The sequence below is a fragment of the Poecilia reticulata genome, chromosome 23, assembly GCF_904066995.2.
Source record: "Poecilia reticulata chromosome 23, P_reticulata-male-v2, whole genome shotgun sequence".
In the NCBI taxonomy this organism is placed as follows: Eukaryota; Metazoa; Chordata; class Actinopteri; order Cyprinodontiformes; family Poeciliidae; genus Poecilia; species Poecilia reticulata.
The window spans coordinates 18,884,325-18,908,995 of record NC_088852.1 but is presented as its reverse complement, the minus strand read 5'-3'; the positions used below and the strand labels follow the sequence as shown (position 1 = coordinate 18,908,995).

The window sequence follows — 24,671 nt, the reverse complement described above, 5'->3', positions numbered from 1 at the left end:
CAACCAGTTTGGTTAAAGCAGCATATATCATGTTGAGAGCAAGGCCAAGAATTACAATTGGACCACAAACCACCCTGTAGCCTTTACAGACAACTAATGATTCAAAGGATACTGCTTATATTTTATTTAGGCAACAAAAGACCTCTTGACAGTCATGTCAGCAGTGCTACCTTTTGGTCTCATGTACAACACCATACCCACCACCAAAAAACAACAACTCCTCTCCTTAGCTGTACGTTTTCACATCAGCAGGAATTCTTTAGAGGCCAGGCTCCAGCAGAATGATGCCAGTAATGTCCCTGATGAGGAAGTTATTCACTCAATACAGTCTGAAAATCTTTCAAAAGCCATTCAAAACAAAAACAAAACACACATTTAGAACACTCCCCAAGAGTGGCCAACTTTACTGTTCTGTACTTGCAGGACCTATTTAACATCTCCGTGACGACAGCTCGGTCCAGCATCAGACAAAAGGCAAAAGAAAAAATATGGTTGACTACAGTAACAGCATGGATTCATCACAGCCATTTTTAACTTCCCAAATGAAAATGGCTTTGAGTGTACACAGCACCATCTAGTTGGGAAATGTTTTTGGTTTTCATACATTTGATACACAGGCATGCTGCCTGACCAGTTCTGAATTGTAAGCAAACCATGCTGGAGGAAGGTGGCCATCTAGCCTTCACCAGTTCAGTCCTGATAAAGCAAGAAGCCTGAAAACGTGCTGTACTTCCACGTGCTGCCATATATGGCACCACGGTGCAGCCTGAGCCACACCTGGTCTCCTTGGAAAAGAGGCAAAATGGCATGGTTGCTGGCAGTCTCATGATCAGGGGCTCCATCATTGGCATACGCAGACACCATCACCTCCTCGTTGCGCATGAGGTTAACATAGAGGGGGACGCTGATGGCCAGCTTCAGGATGTGAAAGATGAAAACGTACGTTCCATTCACAGGACAGGTGAACCGACCAATGTGGGTGTCATACATCTCCCCCAGGTTGCTATGCAGTTGGTCGAACACAATGGGCTGGTCAAGGTTGCCGGGTGCAAAGTTGGCGGTGCGAGAGGCAGTGAAGGCCACACGCAGTGGCTGCGAGAGCGGGTAAAGTGGCATGGGGAGTAAGGCTGTAGGCGGATGGCTGTGTGGGGTCAGTGGGACCTCCACTGTCGACACAGATAAGGAATCCCCATGACCAGAGTCCACAACAGTAAAGGCTCCGTCCCGGTCTGGACTGCTCATCTGGGAAGAGTCACTCCAGGCTGCTGCGCAGAAACAAGTGAAAGATTGTTTTAGACCCCGAGGACGTCAACATGTTGAAGGCAACTTCAGATAAACAGTTGATCTTATATCATCTGACATTTCAGGTAATAGTGAGTCTTATGAAGCAACAGCCTTCATGAATATGGTAGTGTTAGTTTAACACAACACGTAGTTTTTTCTTTAAGTGATGAACAAATTGAGACTTTCTTGCAGATTGTGGAGGAAATAACACAAGTGATTATCAGCAAATTAGAATATTTCATTTATCAATTCCATTCAAAAGAGAACTAAAGATTCATTACACAGTCATTGCTTTGCTACTTTCAATAGGGCCTCCAGCACATAAACATAATCAGAAAATTCTATTAAAAACTCAATAAATGTCTTTTACATAAATATCATAAAGCCCACCCAATTATAGGAATACAGGTGACCTGCTAGGTGTCAGTCAGTGACACACCCCACACTGAGGATAGGATTTAAAATGCCCTCCGACCCGTCTCTGAAAAGGCTGGTTGCTGCAGCAACCACCCCTGAAAAGATTACTTACAATTGTATGGTAAAATAACACATACAACTGAAGTTCACACAGACTGAATAGAGAGACATTTCTTTCTCACTGTGAAGTTAAAATCAGACCAAACTTTTGTTTTAGGTCAGTTAGAATTAACAAAATTATTTTTAAATGAGCAAAAACGGAGCAAAGAATTTTCTAAAGAGATGTTTTGTAGCTTTCAGAAGTGTATTCACATTTGTTCAATATCAGGGATAATTGTGATTTAAACTGTATAACTTGCATCAAATCTTTGAGTTTTCTTTCTCAAACTTCTCTCAACAGTCGAGTTCCACCAGTTCTGTCAGGACGAATGGGTCAGAACTCCAGCAGTCAGGTTTGTAGGCCTCCTGGCTGGAAGCACCTTTTTAGATCTGACCACAACTTCTTCACATGTCTGAGGTCAGGGCTTTGTGATGGCCACAAAAACACCTTATGCCACTTTGTAACCACTTTGACTGTATGCTTAGAGTCATTGTCCATTCGGAAGGCTGACGGGAAAAACCTGCAGGCCAGCCATCATTTTGACAGATTACAATTCACACACCTGACCCAATCAGTGACACACCCCACACTGATTACTGATTATGTGAAGTTGAAAATGTCTGCGCATCTGCATAGCGTGCATCACAAGGGTAACTAAAAATCATTCACGAAAAAAAACCCAAATCCCCCAGGAGTATCATCTCTGAACTGGACACTGAGCTAAACGTAGCTTTTAAGAAAACGTTTAATGACTCTGCAGGAATTTTCAGTTAATTAGTTGATTATGGTGGGGCACCATAAGTTTCCATTAATCATCTTTCTCACAGTGTTCTAATTTTTTGACACTTAATTCTGTTTTTTCTTATTAGCTATAGACAAAATCATCAAAATTACAAGAAAAAGGCTTGAAATACATAGCTCCATGATGATTCTAGAAGAGTTTCACTTGGAGATGACTGGCAAGACATATTGCATTTTTATACATCATAATTTTTGAGCTATAGTGCAGCAGGTAGAGGAAGATCATGCTGGAATGAGGAATGAATTTTGCCTGATATTCTTACCAGAGCTCTGCCTTCCTCCTCCTCGCCTGAATATGTGTTGATATCCTGAGTCCTGAGAAGAGAACAAATGCTTAGGGCGGAAAAGAACCCATGGCGAATGATCGACGATGTCAAACATCAACCTAAAATGTTTGCATGAATCTAAGGAGAATGGTTTGTTTGCCCTCAGAATCAGTTGGATATGTTCTTCCGATTGCTCTAATAAGATGGATTATCTCTACACCCGTTTGGGATGCATTCCATCAGAGTTCATCTAGGATCACAAAGCTTAGATACTGACTTACTCTAGCTGCATAGAGAAGAGGAACAGACTCTCTGAGGTGAGCGGGAGGGATGTAGGATCCTCCTGAAGAGAAGAAATCAACCAGGGAAACCTCAGGAATAATCATTTGAACTTTTAAAGAACAGTCATGTTTATTGCATTCCTTAATCAGAACAGATTGTTGAGAAGTTAAACATGCAGGGTGGGGGAAAGAAAGGAAGTGAGGCGAGGCTGGATACCTCTGTGCCAACCAGAGGACCTGTAGTTCTGAGCCAGTCCCTTGCCACCACGTGCCATACCTCTGACAGATCCTCTACTGTAGGACTGACTGCTTCGATTCAAACCTCCACCTGTCTGGCCAGGGGACAGGAACATCTGTCCACCATTAACAGCCGAGTATTGTGACTGATACACTACGTGGAGAAACAAATTCCATGCGGTAACAAAGTGATGAATTTTGCCAATACTTCATAGACCGCATGAGTCTGCACATACCCATCTGAGGCTCATCATCTGGGGGTGCAAACTCCGGGGGAGTTTGGGTGCTGGCGGTGCTGTACTTGGGCCCAGAACAGACTGCAGTGTGGGATTTGTAGTGTACTTCTCCATTTTGGGGTGAAGATGTGGCCACCTTGAAGACCTGCAGAAAATATGAAATTGACAAAAGAGGGCTGAGGAAATTGGTCAAGATTTTCTGTGGGGCCCCAAGCAAAATTCAGTTATGGGCTGAAATCAAAAATCAGATGATTAGATAATTCGCACACCTGCTATAAACTTATTGCATCTCTGACAGTGCTGTTCTCTCTATATCCTTGTATCTTATAGAACAGTGGTCCCCAACCCCCGGTCCGTGGACCAATTGGTACTGGGCCGCGCAAGAAATAGTGAAATATTTCTGTTTTATTTGAGTCTGGAGGATCTTTTATTTTAAAAATCCTTTAACCGGATTCTCTGTTACTTGCGCACCAACACTGAGGACACAAGCAGCAAAATGAGTAAGAAACAGATCACATGTCTTTGGAAAGTTTCCTTGCAAAGGGGAAAAGGCCCAGAGAAGAAACAGGAGAATGGATTTATCCCGGACCAGTAGGTGAGTCCCACATTACAAGCCGCTCTGCGTAACATGCGGCGACCGGCTGCTAATGAGGCAATGAAACTTAAAGCTGCTTCGCCACGTAGAGACCAAGCAGGCTGTGGATATAAGCAACACTTCGGGTGTCATTGTCTCCCATCTCTCCCAGATGGGACCGTCTCGTTGCAGAGAAACAAGCTCAGGGCTTCGTTAGTCATTATCGCGAGTTAAAATGTTCGTTTTTGTGGCACATCTGTATCTTATTTTGAAGGGATATATAAACGTTACCATAGTGACCAGAGTCGGAGCGTTTGGGCTGAGGTTGAGAGGAGATGAGTAGAACTTGTGAGTCTTAGTCTGGTTTAGACGGAAAGATTTAAGAATTGTCGGCCGATTCTCCAAACCTCTGTGACCACAGAGCTGATAAAAGAACAACAGGTTCGATCGGTTCGTGTTCAGCCACAAGGCAGGAGCAACAAGAACCGATTCCAGTCACGAACATCGCGAATCCAGACGATAATCCAGTAAAACCTCCAACATAGCGGGAATTTAGAATAACCAAACACGGATGATGATGTAGAAACAATAGTGATAGTTTGTGGAGTCATTTTAAGAGATAAAAGACGTAACGAAAAGAAAAGGCGGTGGATAAAAGACGACGGGAGCAGCCGCTCTATTTGCTGCACTATGATTTGGAGGTGAATATGTTTTTTCATAGTTAACATTTATAACTGAATAAACATAATAATGACCTTTAGATTTAATAATAAACATTTCCACATATACATCTCCGATATCCACCGGACTCAGTTGCGCGATATGTCAGCTGTTTGGGATTCCCCTCTGTTCTGACGTCACCGCGCTTTTTGATTGGCTACCTGTCACATGAAAAACCCCACAGATAAAAACTCCAAGACAACTCAAATTGGGTATATTCAGGATTTAGCGGGAACACCAACAACCCCTCTCCCCCCTGGGCCGCAGCAAAATTTTCCAAGTTTTGACCGGTCCGCGGTAATAAAAAGGTTGGGCACCACTGTTATAGAATATATTCATCAGGCTTCCAATTTATTGGCACCCATTTTCAGAACTTTGGGAGATCAGTGATGAGCCAAAACCTGGCCTGTCATGGTACATTTTGCTTGGCAACTAATTTTCTTAGTCATTATTCCAATAAACGATAATATTGTCATTTGAGACAATTGTTAATAGCATAAAATTTGCATAGCAATGCAAATACACCCTCTTAGACGCCAATAAACCAATTTTGAAAGAACACTAGAACTGGAAAACCTTTCAAAATATTAAAAATCGTGAGTGGAGTTTAGAGGGTTTGCATTAGGCACTGTTCACATTCTCATCCTCTGGTGATGGCAGTGGGCCGGGGGGAGAAGCCTGTATTGGTACATTTTAGGTGCAGATATGTTGGTTGTATTGTTTAGTTATTGTTTTACAACATAGCAGCTCCAAAGGGTTCCGTGGTTCACCATGGTCAGTCAGTTTGAATCCAAAGTGATCCCAGACTGCAACCGTCACGTTTGGTTTTTAAACCTGTGTTTTCCTGGCTCACTCCTCCTCACCGAGCTTTATGCTACGCTCTGTGGTTGGAGACCAGGAACCCAGTAGGTATCTAAGGTAATGGTCACACAGTGGTGGGAGACATTGCTGCTCCCTCCCTTCATTTCCTATGGCGTTTGAGTTCGTACACGTAGACGTGCATGAGGCCAACGACGCGTCACAAGAAAGTTGAAAATTATTCAACTTTTGTCGCCGTCATCGCTACCATGTCCCGTGTACAGAGTTCATCTGAGGATTTTAACTCCCCGTGTACTGATCTGTTACCAAAAAAACGAGTGCAAGTTGAGTGAAGCTTTTGTCAGTAGAAAGAGAGACATGACAAAAAAACCAAGCATTATTGCCTTCATTTTATTATGAACTTCATTTTAATTTATCATGTGATTAATTGATTTATTGTTTAATCGCGACAAGCCTAGCCAACACATGTAAAGTCGACCTTATCCACCGATTTCATCTACCTCAATAAAGGTTTAAGTATCACCCACTGTTCACTTTTGCTCTACAGCGAGAGGCTTGGCTGACAGACCAGCCCACCAGGTCATGTCTGCAGTTAACAATAATCACTACAATGTTGGCAACTCGGCCAATTTCTTTCTATATTTAGCGACATTTCAGGAAAAGAAATTTGGCATCTTCCAAAATCGGAACTGGCAGGTAAGGCATCTTAAAGATCCGCAATCAGTGATTGGCCTGAAAACTTCTAGTTTACGGGCCTCCCTAGTAATCCTGGGGACCTAAGTAGCCGTGTAATTTGCTTATGCCTTGGGCTGGCCCTGCTTCTCAGAACAACTGTCTTCTCACAAAACTAGTGAACATGCCCAAAGTATAAAATGAAAAGATGAAAAATGAGGTGTAAAAGTCATTGATCTTACAATCTTATGGCTTGGAAGAAGATGGCTTCATAGAAACAGAGCTTTGGTGAAAGGACAAAAGATGAAACGGAGGCAGATGAAGCTCACTGTAGCCTGGAGGATGCAAGTCTGACCCCTGAATTTAAGATCGCAGTACAAAGTGTGATAGAAAAGGATTAAAGCCTACATTCATCTCATTTCAAAGATACTTTTTGGAAAAAAATTATATAACAAAAAACTTGGTCTTTTCAGGTTTTCATATTTTGAGGGACGGAGAGGCCATAAACCTCTTGTAAAGTTGTATTAAATTATTCTAGATCATCATTAAAGCCAAAACTATCCTCGATTTGTTCTCTGTAAACCTCATCACCAGGACTATACATGTGTGAATAACTCAAAAGCCTCAGAGTGATAAAAAAGTGACCTCCAGAGTGCAGGACAGTGAATCAGACTCGGCAGCAACTAATGAAATGGAATAGAAATATCCTTTATTGTCCCAGAGTGGGGAAATTTTAGTGTTACAGCAGAAACAGGGTATGTAGGTTCAAAAGTCTTAGAGATATACGACAGAGGTTAGTGGATTAAGTTGTGAAGAACTTACAGAGTGAAATTGAGACGTAGTGAGAGCTCGCCTCATGGGAGGTGTAGAGAAAGAGTCTGCTTGAGGTGGAGTGGAGGTGTTGGATCTCAGCCCGTTACAGGGAGAATGCTTCCCTGAGTCGGTTCCTGGAGTCTGAGAAAGATTCAATGTGTTGGTGTTCATTTATTAATATATAATGCTTTAGAGTCATTTACTGTCAACTTGACCAAAAAGTCTACTTTACACATGGACAGTTCTTCTCTTCCTGGTCTGCAATGGTAGCCTTCACATGGAAAAGTGATGGTGAGGAATACCCCTTTCTGTCAGCCAGCTTTAGTGACTCCTACAACAAGACGACGATGTAAACAGAGTAAAAGAAGAAAGTTCTGAGCCAGTTTGGTGTAAATAATAGCAGTATTGGAACTTACTTGGGAGTGGTTGTTTGAGGAAGGCTCCAGGGCTCCAGTTTCCACATTTGGATCCCCAATTGTCACACTGGCTTTGTGCTTCATCAGCCTGGGAGGTAGTGGTGTAGACTGAATGTGGAAAACCAAGAAATTCAAATTATTCTATAGCAAATGGATAATTACAGAACAGGGCACACACTAGAGTGCCCCGTTATACATATTAGAGTGACCAACACATTAATAATACAAATAAGAAAATACAATCTTACATGCATTGTTTTGGCCAGGATATCAGAAGGGCTTCTCAAGCATCCCTGGGCTGGTCGTTGGGGAAAAAATGAACAGAATAGGTTAAAATGATAAAAGATGTCATCATTTCAGCCTTAGCAATCAACACTATAGTTCCTCATTTTAATAGATTCTGCTCCTGCTCACTTTGAATTGCCCGTTTAAGAAAAATAGTGTCAAATAAGACCGATCTATCCTAAGTGTGATACACCAGATATTCAAAACGGTTGAGTAAACGGTAGCAGCAGGTGGTTTTTACAGACATAACTTAAAATCACAAGGACGGTGGGAGGATAATAACCCGGCAGCAGGACTGTTGACTCCAAGAGAAGAACTACCAAAATATTACCATGTTTCTTCTCAAACTACAAGACAAAGACTCCATGAGGATGATACCAGGATCTTACATCCACCCAAACAGTTCCCCTACATCAGTGGTCCCCAAAGTGGGTCCTCGAGGGCCGGCATCCTGCATGTTTTAGTTCTCTCCCTGGTTTAGCACACCTGGATCAAATGATGGCTCATTAGAAGCTTACGAAGAACATCGACACGCTGAAAAGGTTGTTACCACCACCAGGGAGGGAACTAAAACAGAGGATGCCGGCCCTCGATGACTGACTTTGGGGACCACTGCCCTACATCAATATGAGTCGAAATATACTGTAGTACTTGTAAGCATCTGCTTATCTCTGCATTATTTCCCATACTAACTAGGCTGATCTGAGTTTAAGTGCGTTACTGTTAATTTACTTTACTTCGCTAACAGAATTCTGCAGCAGTTGTGTTCTGGGGGAATGTTGTTTTAGTTCTGGATGCTCACTGACTCTGGTGTGGACATGTAACGTTTGTCTGCATCGGTATTAGAGCACGTAAACTATCCAGTTGTACTCCGGTTCGGTTATCTTCATTAAAAGAAGAACAACATTATTCCCCTCCTGGAGTGGTTATTATCCCACACCTTTACAATCCATTCATGGCTCCCGTTAACAACTGGTGTCAGAAGTGGGATGTTCCGGACCGGATTCAAGACACGGAAGGACGTCTTGGGTGGTTCGGATGAATCGCTCCAGTAAAAGTAAGGCAGTGGACAAAAAGAAGGAAAAATACAGTCCAGAGAAATAAGCAAGCCAGTATTGAACTCCAAGACTGAAAGCAAGATTAAGCTGTGCAAACAGCGAATCTGTTCCTTTCGGTGAGAAACGTCAACTTTTTAGCAGTTAAAACAAAAGAAAAAAAACGGCTGTCAAGAAAGGTAACGACCTTACTTAAAAAACAATAGCTGGATGTGCCAAAGCCTAAAACAAAGCAGCACAAGTGACTATTAAAAAAAATGAAAATGAGGAACTACAGCAGCACCATTAGACCAACCTCCACCATGGCTGCAAATGGTGTTGGACCAACAGTCAAAACAGTTAAAGCAACTGCTAACACCAGTGCTACAACATGTTGCAGCAGAGCAAAGAGAGACATCTAGAGCAGTGCAACCAACAACAAGCAGTCAAATCTCGAATCCTGGAACTGCCCCTCCTCCCTTAATGTTGCAAGAAAACCCAGAAGCACCTAGAGTTCAACCACACACACCGTTTACTGCAGAACTGAGGTAATTCGGCAAAGGTCACGTAATGCAGGCCCATCCAACACTTCAGCCATCCATGATCCAACTGTAAGGCGTAGAGTGGGAGACATACATCAGCGTTCATCTGCGACACATCCAATTTCACAGGATGCATATGGAGGATTTGGCCAGACTGAGAGTCGGCATGAGGTGGCAAGACAACCCCTACATGAAGCAGCCAAAGTTAAGCTGGCAACATATGACGGCAGAGGCCTCGGACTCATTTTTGCTCCCCTTTGAACGTCAGGCTCGTAAATGTGGATGCACAGGGGCAGAGAGAATAGATGAGCTTCATCAATGTCTCAGTGGGGTTTCAACGTTATGTCTGCTCCTTGCCTGAACACATCCGTGAAGACTACACTCTTAAAGAGCAGCTTACTCAAAGATTTGGAGTGAAAGAGCCCCCCATAACTGTTCGCAGGAAGCTGGGAGAGCTGCGTCAGTGCAAAGAATCACCAGCAGAGTTTGCAGAGGAAGTGCGACGCCTGATGACTTCGGCATATCCAGGAACAGATTTATTACTCCAGAATCAGCTGGCAACTGATGTCTTCCTGAAAGGCCTAAGGAACCAAAAAGTAGCTTATGAAGAAATGAATCGTGACCCTCCATCATTGGCTGAGGCACAAAAGCTCGCTGAAGCCCACGACCACAATTTTAAAGCAACTCTGGGTCATGAGGCTGAGATGAGGGCAGGGAGGGCCCGCTGTATTTCCTGTTCTGATGAGGGTGTTCCTAATGACTTTTGCCCCACCTCCAGAGCCCAAAGTATGCAACAGAGGATAAGTTTAAAATGCCTATGGACAAAGTGGAGCAGCTAAATTTGAAGTTAGAATGCCTTCAAATTGTGTCTGCTGATTGTGGAACTGCTACATAAGCCTATACCAACAGAAAACAAGAAGTTTATAACATGCTGCCACAGGAAGCAAGAAGCCGCTCAACAAAACGTCTCTCCATAATGCAGGAGTGGGAAGCAATATGCCTGCCTTGGGTGAGCTGGAGGTGACATTAGGAATCGGGAAACAAGTTCAACTGGATGGTCTTTTTTTGGCCAGATTCATGATGGTCTGCTCCTAGGCCTTGATGCAATGCAGGCAGCCAAGATGACAGTCTTTGCTGGTCGTCAAGTATTTGTGGGTAAAGAGCCAATCCCAGCTTGTGTCATTGGAGGAAGTGAGGGGGACTAATCTGTGGCCCATGTGCTCCTGGAGGACAATGTCACACTACCACCAGAGAGTGAATGCATTGTCTGGGGAAAAGTTGATAAACCCAAGCCTGGGCTTCCAGCTGTCCTGGAACCACTTAACATAACAGAAGCTGTCTCATCAGGAAGTGTTGCCATCTACATGGACCCCAGAGTTCCAGTTTGACTTTGTAACTTCTCAAATACCAATGCATCATTGCCCTGAGGAGTGTGTGTGGGCATTCTAGTTGAAACCTTCCTGGATGATCCCCTTATAATGCTGGATTTGGATGATAACCAACAACCAACTATGGCCATGGAAGAAAACAGCCCTACTGCAATAGTGGTACCATCATCTTCTGAGTGGGCTTCACCAGTGGCACTCGTTCGTAAAAAAGATGGGGGGGGGGTGGTGCGCTGGTGTGTGGACTATCAACGCCTAAATTACATCACTCTGAAGGATGCTTATCCACTGCCAAAGATGGAGGAGTGTGTCTTGATGTGCTGGGAGAGGCTACCATCTTCTCTACCCCGGATCTCCAGTGTGGGTACTGGCAGATCTTAGTAGACCCAAACGATCACTGCAAAACAGCATTTATCACCCGCTATGACCTCTGAATATACCAGGATGCCCTTTGGCCTATGTAACACACCTGGCACCTTTCAGAGAGCCATGGAGCTTATTTTGCAAGGGTTTCAGTGGAAGATCCTCCTCATCTACTTGGATGACATTATTGTACTGGGCAGAGGTGTAGAACAAAACCTACAACATTTAGCTGATGTTTTTGAACTTCTCCACAACTACGATCTAAAGCTGAAGCCCAAAAATGTCAACTACTAAGAGACAAAGTTCTCTTTCTTGGACATGTAGTCAGTGGAGAGGGAATAAGTTCCAACCCAGAGCTGATTAAAGATGTACAGGAGTGGCAGCCTCCCACTAACACACAGCAGCTGCAAGCTTTTCTAGACTATGCAACTATTACTGCCGGTTTGTATCTGGCTTTGCAGAACTTGCTGCTCCTCTTAATGGTCTCCTGAAGAATAAAGCTGAGTTCCAGTGGGGTGAGGCCCAGCAAAAAGCCTTCCTGCAACTTAAACAGGGACCGACTGTCCTGGCTTCTCCAGCAGCTGATGGTGACTACATCCTGGACACTGATGCTTCCAGCTAAAGCATTGGTGCAGTGTTGTCACAGGTCCAGTGGGGGGAGGAAAGAGTCATCTCATATGCAAGCAACCACCTCACTCCACACAGCAGAGATATTGTGTGACCAGAAGAGAGCTGTTGGCAATCGTAAAATATACAAGACAGTTTTGCCACTTTCTCCTGGGAAGAAAGTCCCTTCTTCGAACAGACCATGGAAGTCTAGCTTGGCTCTTTTGCTTCAAACACCCTGAAGGCCAACTGGCTCGATGGCTTGAAGAACTAAGCTAGTATGATTTTGACATTGAACACCGCTCTGGTCTCACCAAATATGCTGATGCTGGGGAGAGAAGTTCAGCCACAAGACATCTGGCTTGGTCTTGCAGAACGAACGTGAAGTGAAAAGGACCCCCTGGAGTACGTTCATGATCTTGAAAAGACCCTTGGCGATGTCCATGACATGGCACGGAAGCATCTACGTGGAGCTCAGCTCAAACAGAAGAGGACCCATAACCTGCGTACCAAAGAATGCAGGTTATGGGGACAATATAGGGAACCTGGTCTATGTAAAGGACTACACGAGGAAGTTGGGCTTTAGCCCCAAGCTGCAGCCCCCCTGGAAAGGCCCATGTATTATTAAAGCCCAGCTTGGACCTGTACTATATGAGAACTTAACACAACGTGACAAAAAGGTCATGCACCACGATCAGTTGAAGCCTTACACAAGTGATGTCATACCAGCATGGGTCAGACGACAAAGACATGTGGTTCTTCCTCAGTGCCAAGATGTAGTTCCATTACCCAAACACATGACCACTTCCCCTGCACCAGCACCAGATGAGCCTAGAAGTGACGGCGGAAGGAAAGCTCTGGTTGGGTCGCCGAAACTGCTAAGGCAAAAGGGGCAAGCGTCAGGTTGCAGCCCGCAGAAGAAAGTTGGCTGTGCAACATCAGCAGCAAGATGAACCACATACCTCTGGATCGGAAGAAGACAAACAAGGACCCCGTGTTCAAAAGACTCTTAAGGGTCAAGAAATACGGGCCCCTACACGCCATCAAAATGACTGGACTGAATAATTATCCTTCATTAAGAGATGAGTTATTTTAAAGTTCTAAGCAGGTTGTTGAAAGCTTAAAAAAAAAAAAAAAAAAAAAAAAAGTTTGCTCCAGTAACATTTAAGTTTGCGCCAGTAATGTTGCAAGTGTGTTTTTAGCATGCCATAGTAGTTTGATGTTTTTTGAAAGGGGGCGGGGATAGTGTAGTACGTGTATGCATCTGCTTATCTCTGCATTATTTCCCATACTAACTAGGCTGATCTGAGTTTAAGTGCGTTACTGTCAATGTACTTTGTTAACAGAATTCTGCATGCAGCGGTTGTGTGTTCTGGGGGAATGTTTTTGTTTTAGTTCTGGATGCTCACTGACTCTGGTGTGGACGTGTAAAGTTTGTCTGCATCGGCATTAGAGCATGTAAACTATCCAGTTGTACTCCGGTTTGGTTATCTTCATTAAAAGAAGATCAATATTATTCCCTCCTGGAGTGGTTATTATCCCGCACCTTTACAATCCATCCGTGGCTCTCGTTAACAATACCATTTATGCCCACAAAGAATGTATGCAAGCTTCTGACCACAACAAAACCTAAGCACAGCACATTGCTACTATGGCATTTTTAATCATTAACCACCAATAAATGTGATTAAATCAGAGTGAAAAATGACAAAAACGACCACAAAACTGACTGGCTGTGTTCTCCGTTACCTATAGGGGAGAGTGCTCCAGATGAGAGCCTACTTAGCCTGGGAGTACCGTTGGTCACAGAGGTCTCACCATCTAGGAGGGAGTCCTGTAAACAACAGCTGGTTTATTTACCAGTAGATGATGAGACACCAATCCCAACAGGTCAGATGATCTGAAGGCAGTTAAAGCAATCTGGACTTCTATCACACCTCAGCAGGACCGCAGGTTGACAGTCACTTTGCCATGGTACATTGATAAACATGAACATTATTTTCAGAAGACTTGCATTCCTGTTTAAATTATCCTTTTTATAACGAGTATATAAAATTGACATTTTCTGAGACACTGCATTTTGGATGCTCATTATCAGCCAAGTGTAAGAATCTACATAAAAACAGAAAGATTCACCTTTATGAAATTAATGACCAAACATCTGAAAATTTTTCAGATGTTTCGGTATATCCATCTCTTTAACGGGTGCTATGATGAAGAGGCATTCACTTTAGTTTATCACTCAACTTGATGATGCCAATATGTAGTTTTAAACTCCAGCAGGCTGACTTTATGTGGCCCAATTCAATCCTATAGTGATCAGTTTGATATACTCAGGTTCCAACAAAATCTTCCCTCTCCTCTGGGTAATTTTGGTCATTTCAAATATTACCAGTAAACCAATTACTGGTATTATTCTCAAACTAGAGTACTGATGTTCTTTATGTTTACATGTTCAGAGACCAGTACACTGTGTCCATGATGCATTCATTAGAGCTATAAACAAGTTCCAGCAGCCTGAAACCATTATGTCAAGATGAACATCTGCTCACCTTCATTGGGGAATAGGAAAATTAATTATCCATACTCATTAGATTTACACACAGTTAAAGACCACCTGCATGAAACTGAAGGAGCCACGGATCTTAGTCATGAGGTCCTCGAGGTGCTGCTTCCGCAGTAGGGGGTCTTTGGGTAAGGCAGAGGGGGAGCTGAAAACTTCCACCAGTAAATTCATTTGGTTGGGCTATAGGGAACCAGAAATAGTCTCACAGCAGATAAGCATGTAGAAACAGTTCTTCAGTCAACTAGATGTTGATGTTACACACTCACCAACTTGGCATTTTGCTCTCCTTTGGTTTTCTTCTCTTTTCTCTGGAGATAATTTTATAAAGTCACGTAATCATTAGCAAACAACATTTTAGGTGAACTTTAGGTATATAAATTGAAAGTCATTCATTTTGTAAGTTGAATCTATTCTGGACATGTTCAAGCTCACCTGTTTGCTTTCAGTAGAGCGTTTTTTAGAGGAGACTTGGACAACCTTAGGTATGAAAGTGGCGGCCCCTTTCCATGGTTTGTTAACTGCAATTTGAGGTGACAGAGGTCCATCTGGGAATTCTGAATCCCAGCTATCTGGAGGCTCCTGCTCCCTCACAGCCTGAAAATCCTCCTTCCAGTTCTGACTGTTCAAAATCTCCAAATCAGTCAGGTAGAGCTTGTTGAAAAGCTGAGGTAAACCCAATAAACAGGTTTTTGAGTATAATTGCTGTCATAGAAAACTACACTGGTGAAAAGAATGAATGATTTTACCTCCTTTGAATTTTCTTTAGGCATCGACTTTAAGGCTGACAGAAGGGCACAAAAGAAAAATATGATTGCAATTTTCCATTTTTGTATGCATAAATGTCAGAAGCAACGATATAAGATAACTGGACATCTTGTTTCATGAAGAGGTCAAGGTCTTTGAGTGGAAATGAACGGGAAGGCAATAATCAGGCTTAACTACAGCTACTTCCTACCTCAACTGCAAGTATGCCAAGAAGCAGAAAAATAACACAGACATGTGAAAGTGAAGTATCTACAGAAGGGGTGCCAAAAGTGGGTCCTGGAGTCCCGGCACCCTGCAAGTTCTAGTTCTCTCCCTGGATCAAATGATGGCTCAGTAGAAGTCCTGAGAAGAACATTGACCTGCTGAGAAGGTCGTTTCTACCACCAGGGAGAGAACTAGAACATGCAGGATGCCAGCCCTCCAGGACCCACTTTGGGCACCTAAAGTATACTAGGTTCCCTTCATTCATATATATACCTCTTTGTTCCCTCACCTTTTGTATTATTAAAAATTTGTTGACCTGTTAGTTTTTCAGTGTCCTTGGTTCTGATGAACCAGCCATCAAACTAACACACAACAACTACTATATTTTCTGGAATAGTCTTCCAGATCCTATGCATTTAAAAGTAAACCATTTTTAATCCTCTAAAGCACTTTTTGTTGTAGAAATTTTGCATGAAAAACAGACTAAGTTTGACAGCAACCAAACCAAAAAAAACATCCAGCTCCATTTAGCTTTTCTTATGAAATCTAAACATGCCTGGATAGAGGCAAATATGGGTAAGAGTTTCTAAATATTTTGAAGTCCACTTCCTGGTTCAACGTTTATGCAACCATGATCTTACCACTCGGGTTGGCTGAGGTCGGAGACAACTCTGGAGCTTTGGTGGGTGGAGGTGGGAGACAATTGAAGAAATTGTACTTTGACAGTCTGATGAGCTCATCTTTCAGCAGCTTATCTGAAGTAACAACACAAACAGGTTACCAAAGGCATAACAAAATTTTCAAAAAGTTATGATTTTAAAACACTAAAAAGCTTATAGCATAGTGAGCCAATGATTTAATTCTATAAATATCACAGCATGGTAACTTTGGTTGAGTGCCACCTGTCGCTCTCCACAGGGCAACAATGTTTGAAAACTACATTTGATATGCCACTTATAACAAAAACATGATTCATGTGTACCTGCCTAATCCTTGTAGGGTAGAAGTGTGTGGATAACGTACATCTCCAGCTGGTGCAAGATGCAGAATGTACTCTGGACACATCACCAGTCCACACCAGTGGACAACAACCAAAACAACACTCCAGGTATGTTCTTGATAAATATTACAGTTCTATTACTGAGCTTTTCACCAGAAATCCTGCCAAGTCTGGTGGTCAGTGCAGTTCACCAGCAGCCCACAGTAAAGAAAAGTTAAGGTACAAATTCAGAGGTACACGAGAAGGCATCATAATATCATGTGAAGCCATGGGCAGGTGTAAGCACAGTTGGTGAGCATGCCCTCCCGCCTAGTTCAATGCATCAGTTATAAACTGATCTTAATCAGTCTTTACCATCACTGTTCCCAATGTGCAAAAAATAATATGTGAAAACCCCCCCAAAAAAACCTAAGCCTGGTGTGGGGAGTTGGGGGCAAAGCCTGGTGGCCCACCAGGCTTATAATATAAAGAGAGATACCCTGGATTAATATCATTGCATGATGCAATGCTTGAAGTCATTTACATCCCTCACTGCCTCTTAGGAAAATGCAAACTTCATGCAGTATATCATGTTCTCAGATGTTTCTTAAACCAGCCCACACCTTTTAGAGTCTATTAAATGTATTTTATTTCCTAAAGGTAAAGTTTCAACAATTGTGTTCTTTTCAGATTAAGGAAACACCAGTCAGCTCATTCCTCTCCAGACATTTATTAGATGCATCTACACAGGATTGCATGGTGGGTGGGTCTAAAGTCATGATGCAATTTCTTATCATTCAAGACAAGAGTGACTGCACATTATAATCAGACAGATGCAGGCGGATTGTGTGCATTCAGGGTCAAGATAATCCAAGATCATCCCATTATCCCCATGCTGGACATTTTAGTTTAGCAGTAAAAGTTCATTAAGTTGCCTTCAAAATTAGTCATATAAAGTAACACTAGACCTAACAGTAAAATCGAACTTCAATAAGATCAATGAGATTGTGCTTTTATGTTTTGTGTCGTGCAAGCTTTGCTTTAATTCCATTTCTTTTTTGTATTTATTCATGAGAAATCAAAGTCAGACAGAGACAGTGTCATGAAACAGGAACAGCAGGCTTCCTGAAAAAGGGGGAAATAAGTTTCCAGCCTGCAGAAAGTTTTAAAGAATGAAATCTAAACATTTTGAGTAATTGAATAAGACCCAATGTAAAATACTTGTATTAATATTGTTTTAATGCTAAATTAGAGAAGGTAAATTAAACCTGGGCGAATTCCAAGAGCCCGTTGTGAAAAAGAGGAGAGTGACTGTTAAGGAGCGTGGTCGGTAGGAGCCAATTTAAGCTCCGGTTGCTAATAAGTTAGTTTATGGAATGAAGTGAGATGGGACACTCGGTCGGAGGTCGTTAATCCCAGGTGACTCTCCTCTCATAAATCCAGCTAAGAAGCTTCTCCCCGAATTCTGCTGTGGGCGATAGCTGGATGGGGTATCAAGTCTCCTACCAAGAAAAGTACTTGCAAAAACAACAGGGATGTTTGTGAGGAGCAACCTTCTCCACCAGTTCTAGCTGCACCACAGGTGAACATAACTCTAGTCTAAATCATAGAAAGCCGATTCCATCATGTCCTGACCCATAAAATTTTGCAGACATGAAGTCTTCATCCTTCCACAGCCCCTCCTTCTGAATTAAATGATCTTCAACATGGGATTATGAGTTCAAACATCAAGTATGCCATTTAAAGTCTGGTTATTCTATGAAAGCAAAACAAGTGTACCTTAACCCAAATCTCAAAAGCCTTTTCCCCAGAAATGACAGTTATCTGTCGTAGTATAACTCACATGTGGATCCAGCAACAGGTTTGTCCTTCCCATCCAGAAGGTCTATGTAGACCAGGGCAGCTTGGTCCATCTGCTCCGCCAAGCTGCAGCACAAAGCAAAGAGGGGCTATAAGATGTCAACAGGTGGCATTTCAGATAGTTTACACCTTTCTGCAAAACTAGCCTATGGGAGAAGCTACTCTATACTTGAAATTGTTTGAAACATGAAATAATTCCCCCCCCCCCCCAACAGAAAATGTTTTTCTTTTCAGCTGCAAGAACTAAGCAACTTAAAGATTTTTGGGGGAAAGGCCCACATTCACAACTACTCAAATCTATTTTGTGACAAATACAAGGAGCTGTATTAAGAACTCAATACTCCGTGCTGTGTCACATATGCAGCTCCCAGCTTTCTAGAATAAAACCGGAATAATTGCTTCTGGACTCTTGGCTGTCAGGCTGAAACAAGAGTAATTTTGGTCAACAACAATAATGTTCTGTGTTGTTTTGCCTTCTTGAGAGGTCAACCACAGGTCGACAAACTTTTCAACCAATACACTTGAAAAGTACCTGCAACTACACTAAAGACTTTCGTTGATCACTTTTGCAGTGTGGCTGTGGTTCCTCAAAATAGTGAGTATAGAAAATGAAAAGCCATGTGCAAGAGTGGCACCTCACCTCATTCTGCCGTCCCTTTTGACCCCCACCATAGCAGCAAGCTGGTTCAGGCTGTCTAGCTGGTGAGCTGGGATGTAGGGTGCATGATTGCATCCTGCCATGACGTCTTTCCTTATGTGCTCCTGCTGTAGGCCACCAAGAAGGTGTTGAAACTGAAGCACCAGGGCCAGATGCCTCCTCTCAGTCTCCATCTTTGCAATTTGTTCCTTTTTAACCACCTTCCTCTGGGCCTTTAGCAACTGCAGGCAAGATGTTCACTCATTGTCCAGGAACAACAGAGGAAAATGGCTTTTGGGCTAATTCTGGCTCATTTATAGAAATGTTAATGTGCATGGTCGATACCAAAGAAATTAAACTCTACAGAAGAATTCTTAATGTTAATACTATTCATTATATTCATCTCATTTTTCCCCAAAACTCAATTATGGTTAGGTTTTTTTTAGTGGGGGTGGGGGACATATTATGCATTCAGGCACATTGTGCTATAAAATGGTATAACAAGTAGCTATATTACCTTCAGTTATAAAAATGATGTATATATCAGAAACATCTTAAAATAAACTTGATTTCACAGCTGTATCCAATGTTTTGATTTTGGCTTCCGTTTCTTTAATAACATCATGGAGACACTCTCCATTCAGTACATCATAACAAAGTTGTAGTTGTTATGACAATTCTGAGGCAACAGTGTTGTAGTTCATATGATAAGCTCAGCAGACATGCAGTTCCACCAGGTGTTTGTTAAGTGCAGCCCCCGCAGGGCGGAGCTTGGCTGAGGACTGACGCTCTAAGGTGGAGCTTTGGAACCAGCAGGGTTGTTTGCCCTGGCCGCCAAAACAGGATAGGATTTCCTTTGCAGCCATGTAAGCAATTAACATAAAGTGTAACAAACCCACCTCTTGCCCACTGAAAGGTGGTGATAGGCAGCAACACTTCTCCCGACCCCAATGGGATAACAGCGTAGATAGATAGAGAGATAGATGGATGGATGGATGGATCTAACCCACCTCTGAAAGCATAACCTGACAAATCCGATACATTTTTTTAAAAATTCAGCAAAGTGGGCGTAGCCAAGGCCGAATGTGGGGATGAGAGAGGGGTTAGTGGGACTGTGATCAGAACAAAAGAAGCACCAAGTCACCTTATCCACTTTGTTGCTGTATTTATCAATTTTTCAGAATCCTAGTAACTTTTTTAAAACAGCAGCTAGTGATAAATCTAGAAACTGTGTAGTTGGTGACGACGCTCTGCAGCTCAGCTTCAGCCCGTCTGCCCTGAGCGAGCAGCGAGAGCGGCCATTATCCTCCATTACATTCTCCTCCTTCCTCAGTCTGACAGTCAGCAGTTCATCAACAGTCAGAGCAGAGCAGTCCCATTCCACTCTGTGTCCACATTGCAAATACTTGTAAAGCCGAGTAAAGCTATTGTTGGTATTCACCATGGCGACACTCGCTACAGCTCCTGACTCACCACAAGAGAGAGAGGGATTGGGAGGGGGTTGTACCGTACTGCTGCAACAAGAGGAATATTCAACTGCCCAAAAACTGTTTGACCCATGAGACCATTAGTAAAACAGTTTTAAGCCAAATAATGTCAAACTAAAATAATTGCACAAAAATGTCAACAATTTGCACAGAAACAAAAATAAAACCTTACACAAGCCATTTAGTTTATCAGCAAAAAAAGTTGATTTGGGGACAAGTGTCACTTCAAAGCTGCAGTATGTAATTTTTATAGAAAAACTGCATCTCCATCATTGGTGGCTATGTTAACTAGCCTGAGCATTCACAATAAGATCTGCTGATTGGGAAAAGCTGCAGCGGTCGCAGAAAACAAGAGTAGAGGGATGGAGGAGCAATACCACACAAGACTGATGACGGGGTTTAGTCTCGACTCCTGGCTCTGATTGGTTGTTTCTAGTTAACCCTGGGAGGAGTAAGAGCAGCTCAATTTTCTCACAATTTGTGTGTTTCAGACCATACTGCCACAACTGTGGCAATTGCAACAAAGGTGTCCAAAAATTTTTTTATAAAAAATTTCATGCATATGAATATATTGAAATTTATGGTGGAATGTCAAAGTGTTAATTTATCAAGTTGATGAGATACAAAAGAAGCTCCATACCACCCTGGAACTGAGCAAACATAAAAACACTTACATTCTGGGTAAGACCATCCAAGGTTTTGTGCAGCTCCCGTGCAAACTCCAGGTTATGGAGCACCTCGTCATACTTCTCTACAGCAACCTACAGTACACTCATCTGAATACATGGAAATAAGAACTTGCAATTTTTCAATTTCCTATTTGCTTAGCAACTTGGTCTCACCATCTGATCTTTGTTGAGCACGTCCCCCAGGCTCAGCCTCTTCTGGTAGTCCTTCAGCTTCAGCTGAGGATAAATAAGATGCATGATGACCAGTTCAGTAGACTCGTTTCACCTACTACACAGCAAAGACACTTTACCTTCTTTTTCTCCAAGTTACGGACTTTGTTCTTCAGGCAGATGAGGCCATCTTCTATGTATGTTTCATAGCCATGGTAGGCTGTGGACGCCTCCAGACTGACCTGCGGGCTGGTCAGCCCCTCTGGCAGGTTCTCCACCTTCGAGCTACTGATAATACCCAGCTGCTCCCCCTGCCTGTCCTCCCCATTAGCAGAGTCCTGGGTCACAGCCAGGGTATGGGACGGAGGCAGCTGCACCATGATGAGAACTCCTGGAAGAGGAGGAACAGGGTAACAGGAGGAGGAATGAGGAGCTACTGGTCTCAACCCGGGCAGGCTGAGCGCAGGCTGGGCGGCTGCCAGAGCAGTGACGGTGCATTTTGAGACACTACAGAACCGCAGACAATTGGAGCTCAGAACCTAACAAAAGATACAGAAATGCGGTAAAAACTGTCTTTTTATCCAGCTGACTCTCCTGGCGGCTGGTTCTGATTCATGCCGTCAGAAAGAGGAAGTTTAATCTGTGAAGTAATTAAAACTCCATTTGGAACCAATTATGCTTGGCTCCTGTCAGCTTTCATGTGAACTTCTTAAAATATTCCACACGTCAAGCGCGAGGTAAACTTTCTCCACATGCTTTGATCATAGCACGTGCTGGGCTAATTAAGAACACAACAAAACAAACAAACAACCAAACAACCAAACAACCGCACCTCGCGCCTGTCCGTTCCGTCAGAGACGCCGCTTCAACTACACTCCCACAGTCTTGTCTGGGAACATCCAGGTCATACCGTGTCCAGACCTTTATATACTCTGCCAGACGCGGCAGCATCCACCCTGAACACATCCGGTTCAAAGCACCTGATTCTCTGGAAACTTCACGTTGATTGTCCCCTTAAAGGTAACACGTTCATAACAGAAAGCAAATTAAAAGCCCTGCTTTTGGAGAGCAAAACTCATAATCTAAAAAGTGAAATAGAAAGCACATTATTCCAATTCCAATTCCAATTAAATGCACAAATTCCCACTACAATCGAATAATGAAAATAAATGCGAATAAAGAGCACAAAAAGAGGATCAAAGATGGACATTTAAAAGGAAGTGACCATGTATCTCCAGGTTTACACTGAGTAACAAAAACAGTTCATCTCCCACAAGGAAGTATTTTACATTGTCTTACGAGAGACAATATATGCTTTGAACACTTTGTCATATTACAATCATAAAATATATTTTTTCCTCATAGACTGTTATTGTATAACTGTGAAATTAAAGACAAATCATAAATTATTTTCAAAATCTTTTACAGATACAGATCTAAAGAAAGTCAATGTATGGATGCCTTTGAGTGAATTAGAATACAGGTAGTAAAAGTACAAATTACTGCTAACATTAAATATATGCTCAAAGCTCTTGTAGTGAATACATATTTATATAAAAGCTACTCTTTGACCCAGCCGTCTCTCTCCTGGGCAGAAGGTGGATCTTCATTTCAAGCTCAGGTTCTCTACCAGAGTCCTGGGAGCTTGAGGGATTTTTGCAGTATCCTAGATATTACTAGGAGTGAAATCTTTTGAAATATTGCAATATTTCATCTTTGATGATAGCACTGATGCTCACCAGATCACTGCTGGTGAGCAGTGATCTCACCAGCAGTGACTGCAGGCTGTTGATTGCTCAGTGTCCAGGCAATCAACAGCCTGCAATCAGCAACTCTAATGGGGTTAAAAGTTGGCCAAGGGAGGAAATTCAGACCACTAAGGTTAAAACATGTGCGTTTTGTGTATAGCCACAGGCTATACACAAAACGCCAAGGGATTTCCTCCCTTGGCCAACTTTTAACCCCATTAGAGTTGCTGATTGCAGGCTGTTGATTGCCTGGACACTGAGCTGACTTCTCAGAACTTGCTTTACTCATTATAGTTATTTAGCTGTTGCTGCCAAACTGATTAATATATGTTGAAGAAGTGCCTGTCATAGTTTTTCACATTTTTTGGCTCCTTTTCTCACCTCTGCTGGATATTTTATGCTTCATAGTTGTGGCCGTCTTATTTCTTTCCTTGAGGTCTATTTTCATAGTGTTCCCATTCATGAATTTTTATTTCCTTTATCTTTTTTTAATTATCCTAATCTACTGTTTTGGATTCAGTTATGGTCTTACCATAATTTGTTCAGTCCCTTCTATAAATAATTGTGCAAAAGACCTGGCCATGTAGCTTGTCTATGCATTAACTTTCACAGTTTATTCTTGCATTTTGCTCACTGTACATTTCTACTTAGTTTTTTAACATAGTTCTCTAGTGTTTTATTTCTTGGTTATTTCTTATGTCCTGTTCAGTTTCTCTCACTTTGGCTGCCTCATGTTTTTATTGTATTCTTGGACAGCAGTATAACTTTGTGATATTACCTGCAATGCATCATCATCATCATCATCATCATCATCATCATCATCATCATGTGTTTCAACTGAACTGCCTCTTAAGCTGTTGTTCCATTCTGTGTCCTGTTTTCTTGTTCCTGAGCTTAGTCCCTCTGTGTGCAAGAAAAGCAAACTGGTTCCAGGTTGAGTGTGAGCACACATTCTCTCCTTCCCCATCAACATGCTCCCAGTAGATACAGCATATCGATGGGGAAACACAGATGTAAAGCGTTACAATACCGCAAAAGGTCCAGTTACACCCTGAACGTGGGAACATAGTCTCAGTATGTTGTGCGGTACTAAACCTCTTGCTCAGTTTTGCCATCCCATCTTCTCCATCTGCAACAAACCTTTCTGCATTTCAGAGCTGTTCAGATCCTAATGTGCAAAGGAAAGTTTATTATTACACTGCCTGGCCAAAAAAAGTCGCCACCAAAATTAAAAGGTCACACATTGTACTATTTTGTGGACCGCCTTTAGCTGTGAATATGCATTGTTTTAATAAGCTTCTGCAATTTCACAAGATTTTGTTCCAGTCAGTGGGTACAGATAGCTTCTGACTGAAAACAACAGATCATATTCGGAGAGATGTCAAACTAAAAATACCTTCTACACTTAGTGTCAAGAACAAGTATTGTTCTTGCTGTAGAATCTTTGTCACTAAACTGTCAATGTTTGATGTTTTGAGGCATGAACAAAATATTTATTACTTTGTTAAACGTTTCAGAAAGTTCCACTATAAGAATTAATTTTTTTTTTTCTTTTTGGCCTTTTTAACAAAATATAAAATATTAAGGCACTTAGTAAGACATACTTTATTAGCATAAAGTAGCATGTATGGAAACACTGAAAGTTTTTAATTGAAATAAAATTAGTCTAATTTGACACCATTTACAAAGTACTTACAAATATTATTGAAATGAATTTATTTTGAGATTTATTGAG

The 24,671-nt window shown here is 42.2% G+C and overlaps 1 protein-coding gene across 5 annotated transcripts; it reads right to left on the bottom strand.

Annotated features, from left to right (window-relative positions):
• Window positions 1-109: 109 nt before the first annotated feature.
• On the bottom strand, window positions 110-22,512 carry caprin2 (caprin family member 2). 5 transcript variants are annotated; one of them, XM_008401251.3, is made up of 21 exons: window positions 22,021-22,512; window positions 21,329-21,579; window positions 21,192-21,254; window positions 21,024-21,110; window positions 18,866-19,104; window positions 18,209-18,291; window positions 16,028-16,141; window positions 15,164-15,198; window positions 14,850-15,080; window positions 14,684-14,725; window positions 14,469-14,597; window positions 13,601-13,685; window positions 7,885-7,934; window positions 7,637-7,744; window positions 7,453-7,551; window positions 7,230-7,361; window positions 3,623-3,767; window positions 3,367-3,540; window positions 3,150-3,211; window positions 2,866-2,917; window positions 110-1,262 (listed from the first exon to the last, which is right to left on the bottom strand). In XM_008401251.3, exons 2-21 carry the CDS (start codon window positions 21,566-21,568, stop codon window positions 691-693), a joined length of 2,742 nt encoding a protein of 913 aa, XP_008399473.1. In that variant the 5' UTR covers window positions 21,569-21,579; window positions 22,021-22,512; the 3' UTR covers window positions 110-690. The 5 variants fall into 5 exon arrangements, with proteins under 5 accessions (XP_008399473.1, XP_081460147.1, XP_008399472.1 ...); XM_081604021.1 differs by having other exon boundaries at window positions 3,427-3,540; window positions 22,021-22,511; XM_008401250.3 differs by having other exon boundaries at window positions 110-1,265; window positions 22,021-22,331.
• Between the last annotated feature and the right edge of the window lie 2,159 nt (window positions 22,513-24,671).

What these genes read in the sequence shown, in the direction of transcription:
- caprin2 (XM_008401250.3), bottom strand. Translation starts at nt 21,568, where the DNA reads ATGGTGCAGCTGCCTCCGTCCCATACCCTGGCTGTGACCCAGGACTCT. An exon ending in CCTCAAACAACCACTCCCAA is followed by an intron (nt 7,552 to 7,636) that starts GTAAGTTCCAAT and finishes GTCTTGTTGTAG; the next exon opens with GAGTCACTAAAGCTGGCTGA. An exon ending in AAGAGAAGAACTGTCCATGT is followed by an intron (nt 7,362 to 7,452) that starts GTAAAGTAGACT and finishes AATCTTTCTCAG; the next exon opens with ACTCCAGGAACCGACTCAGG.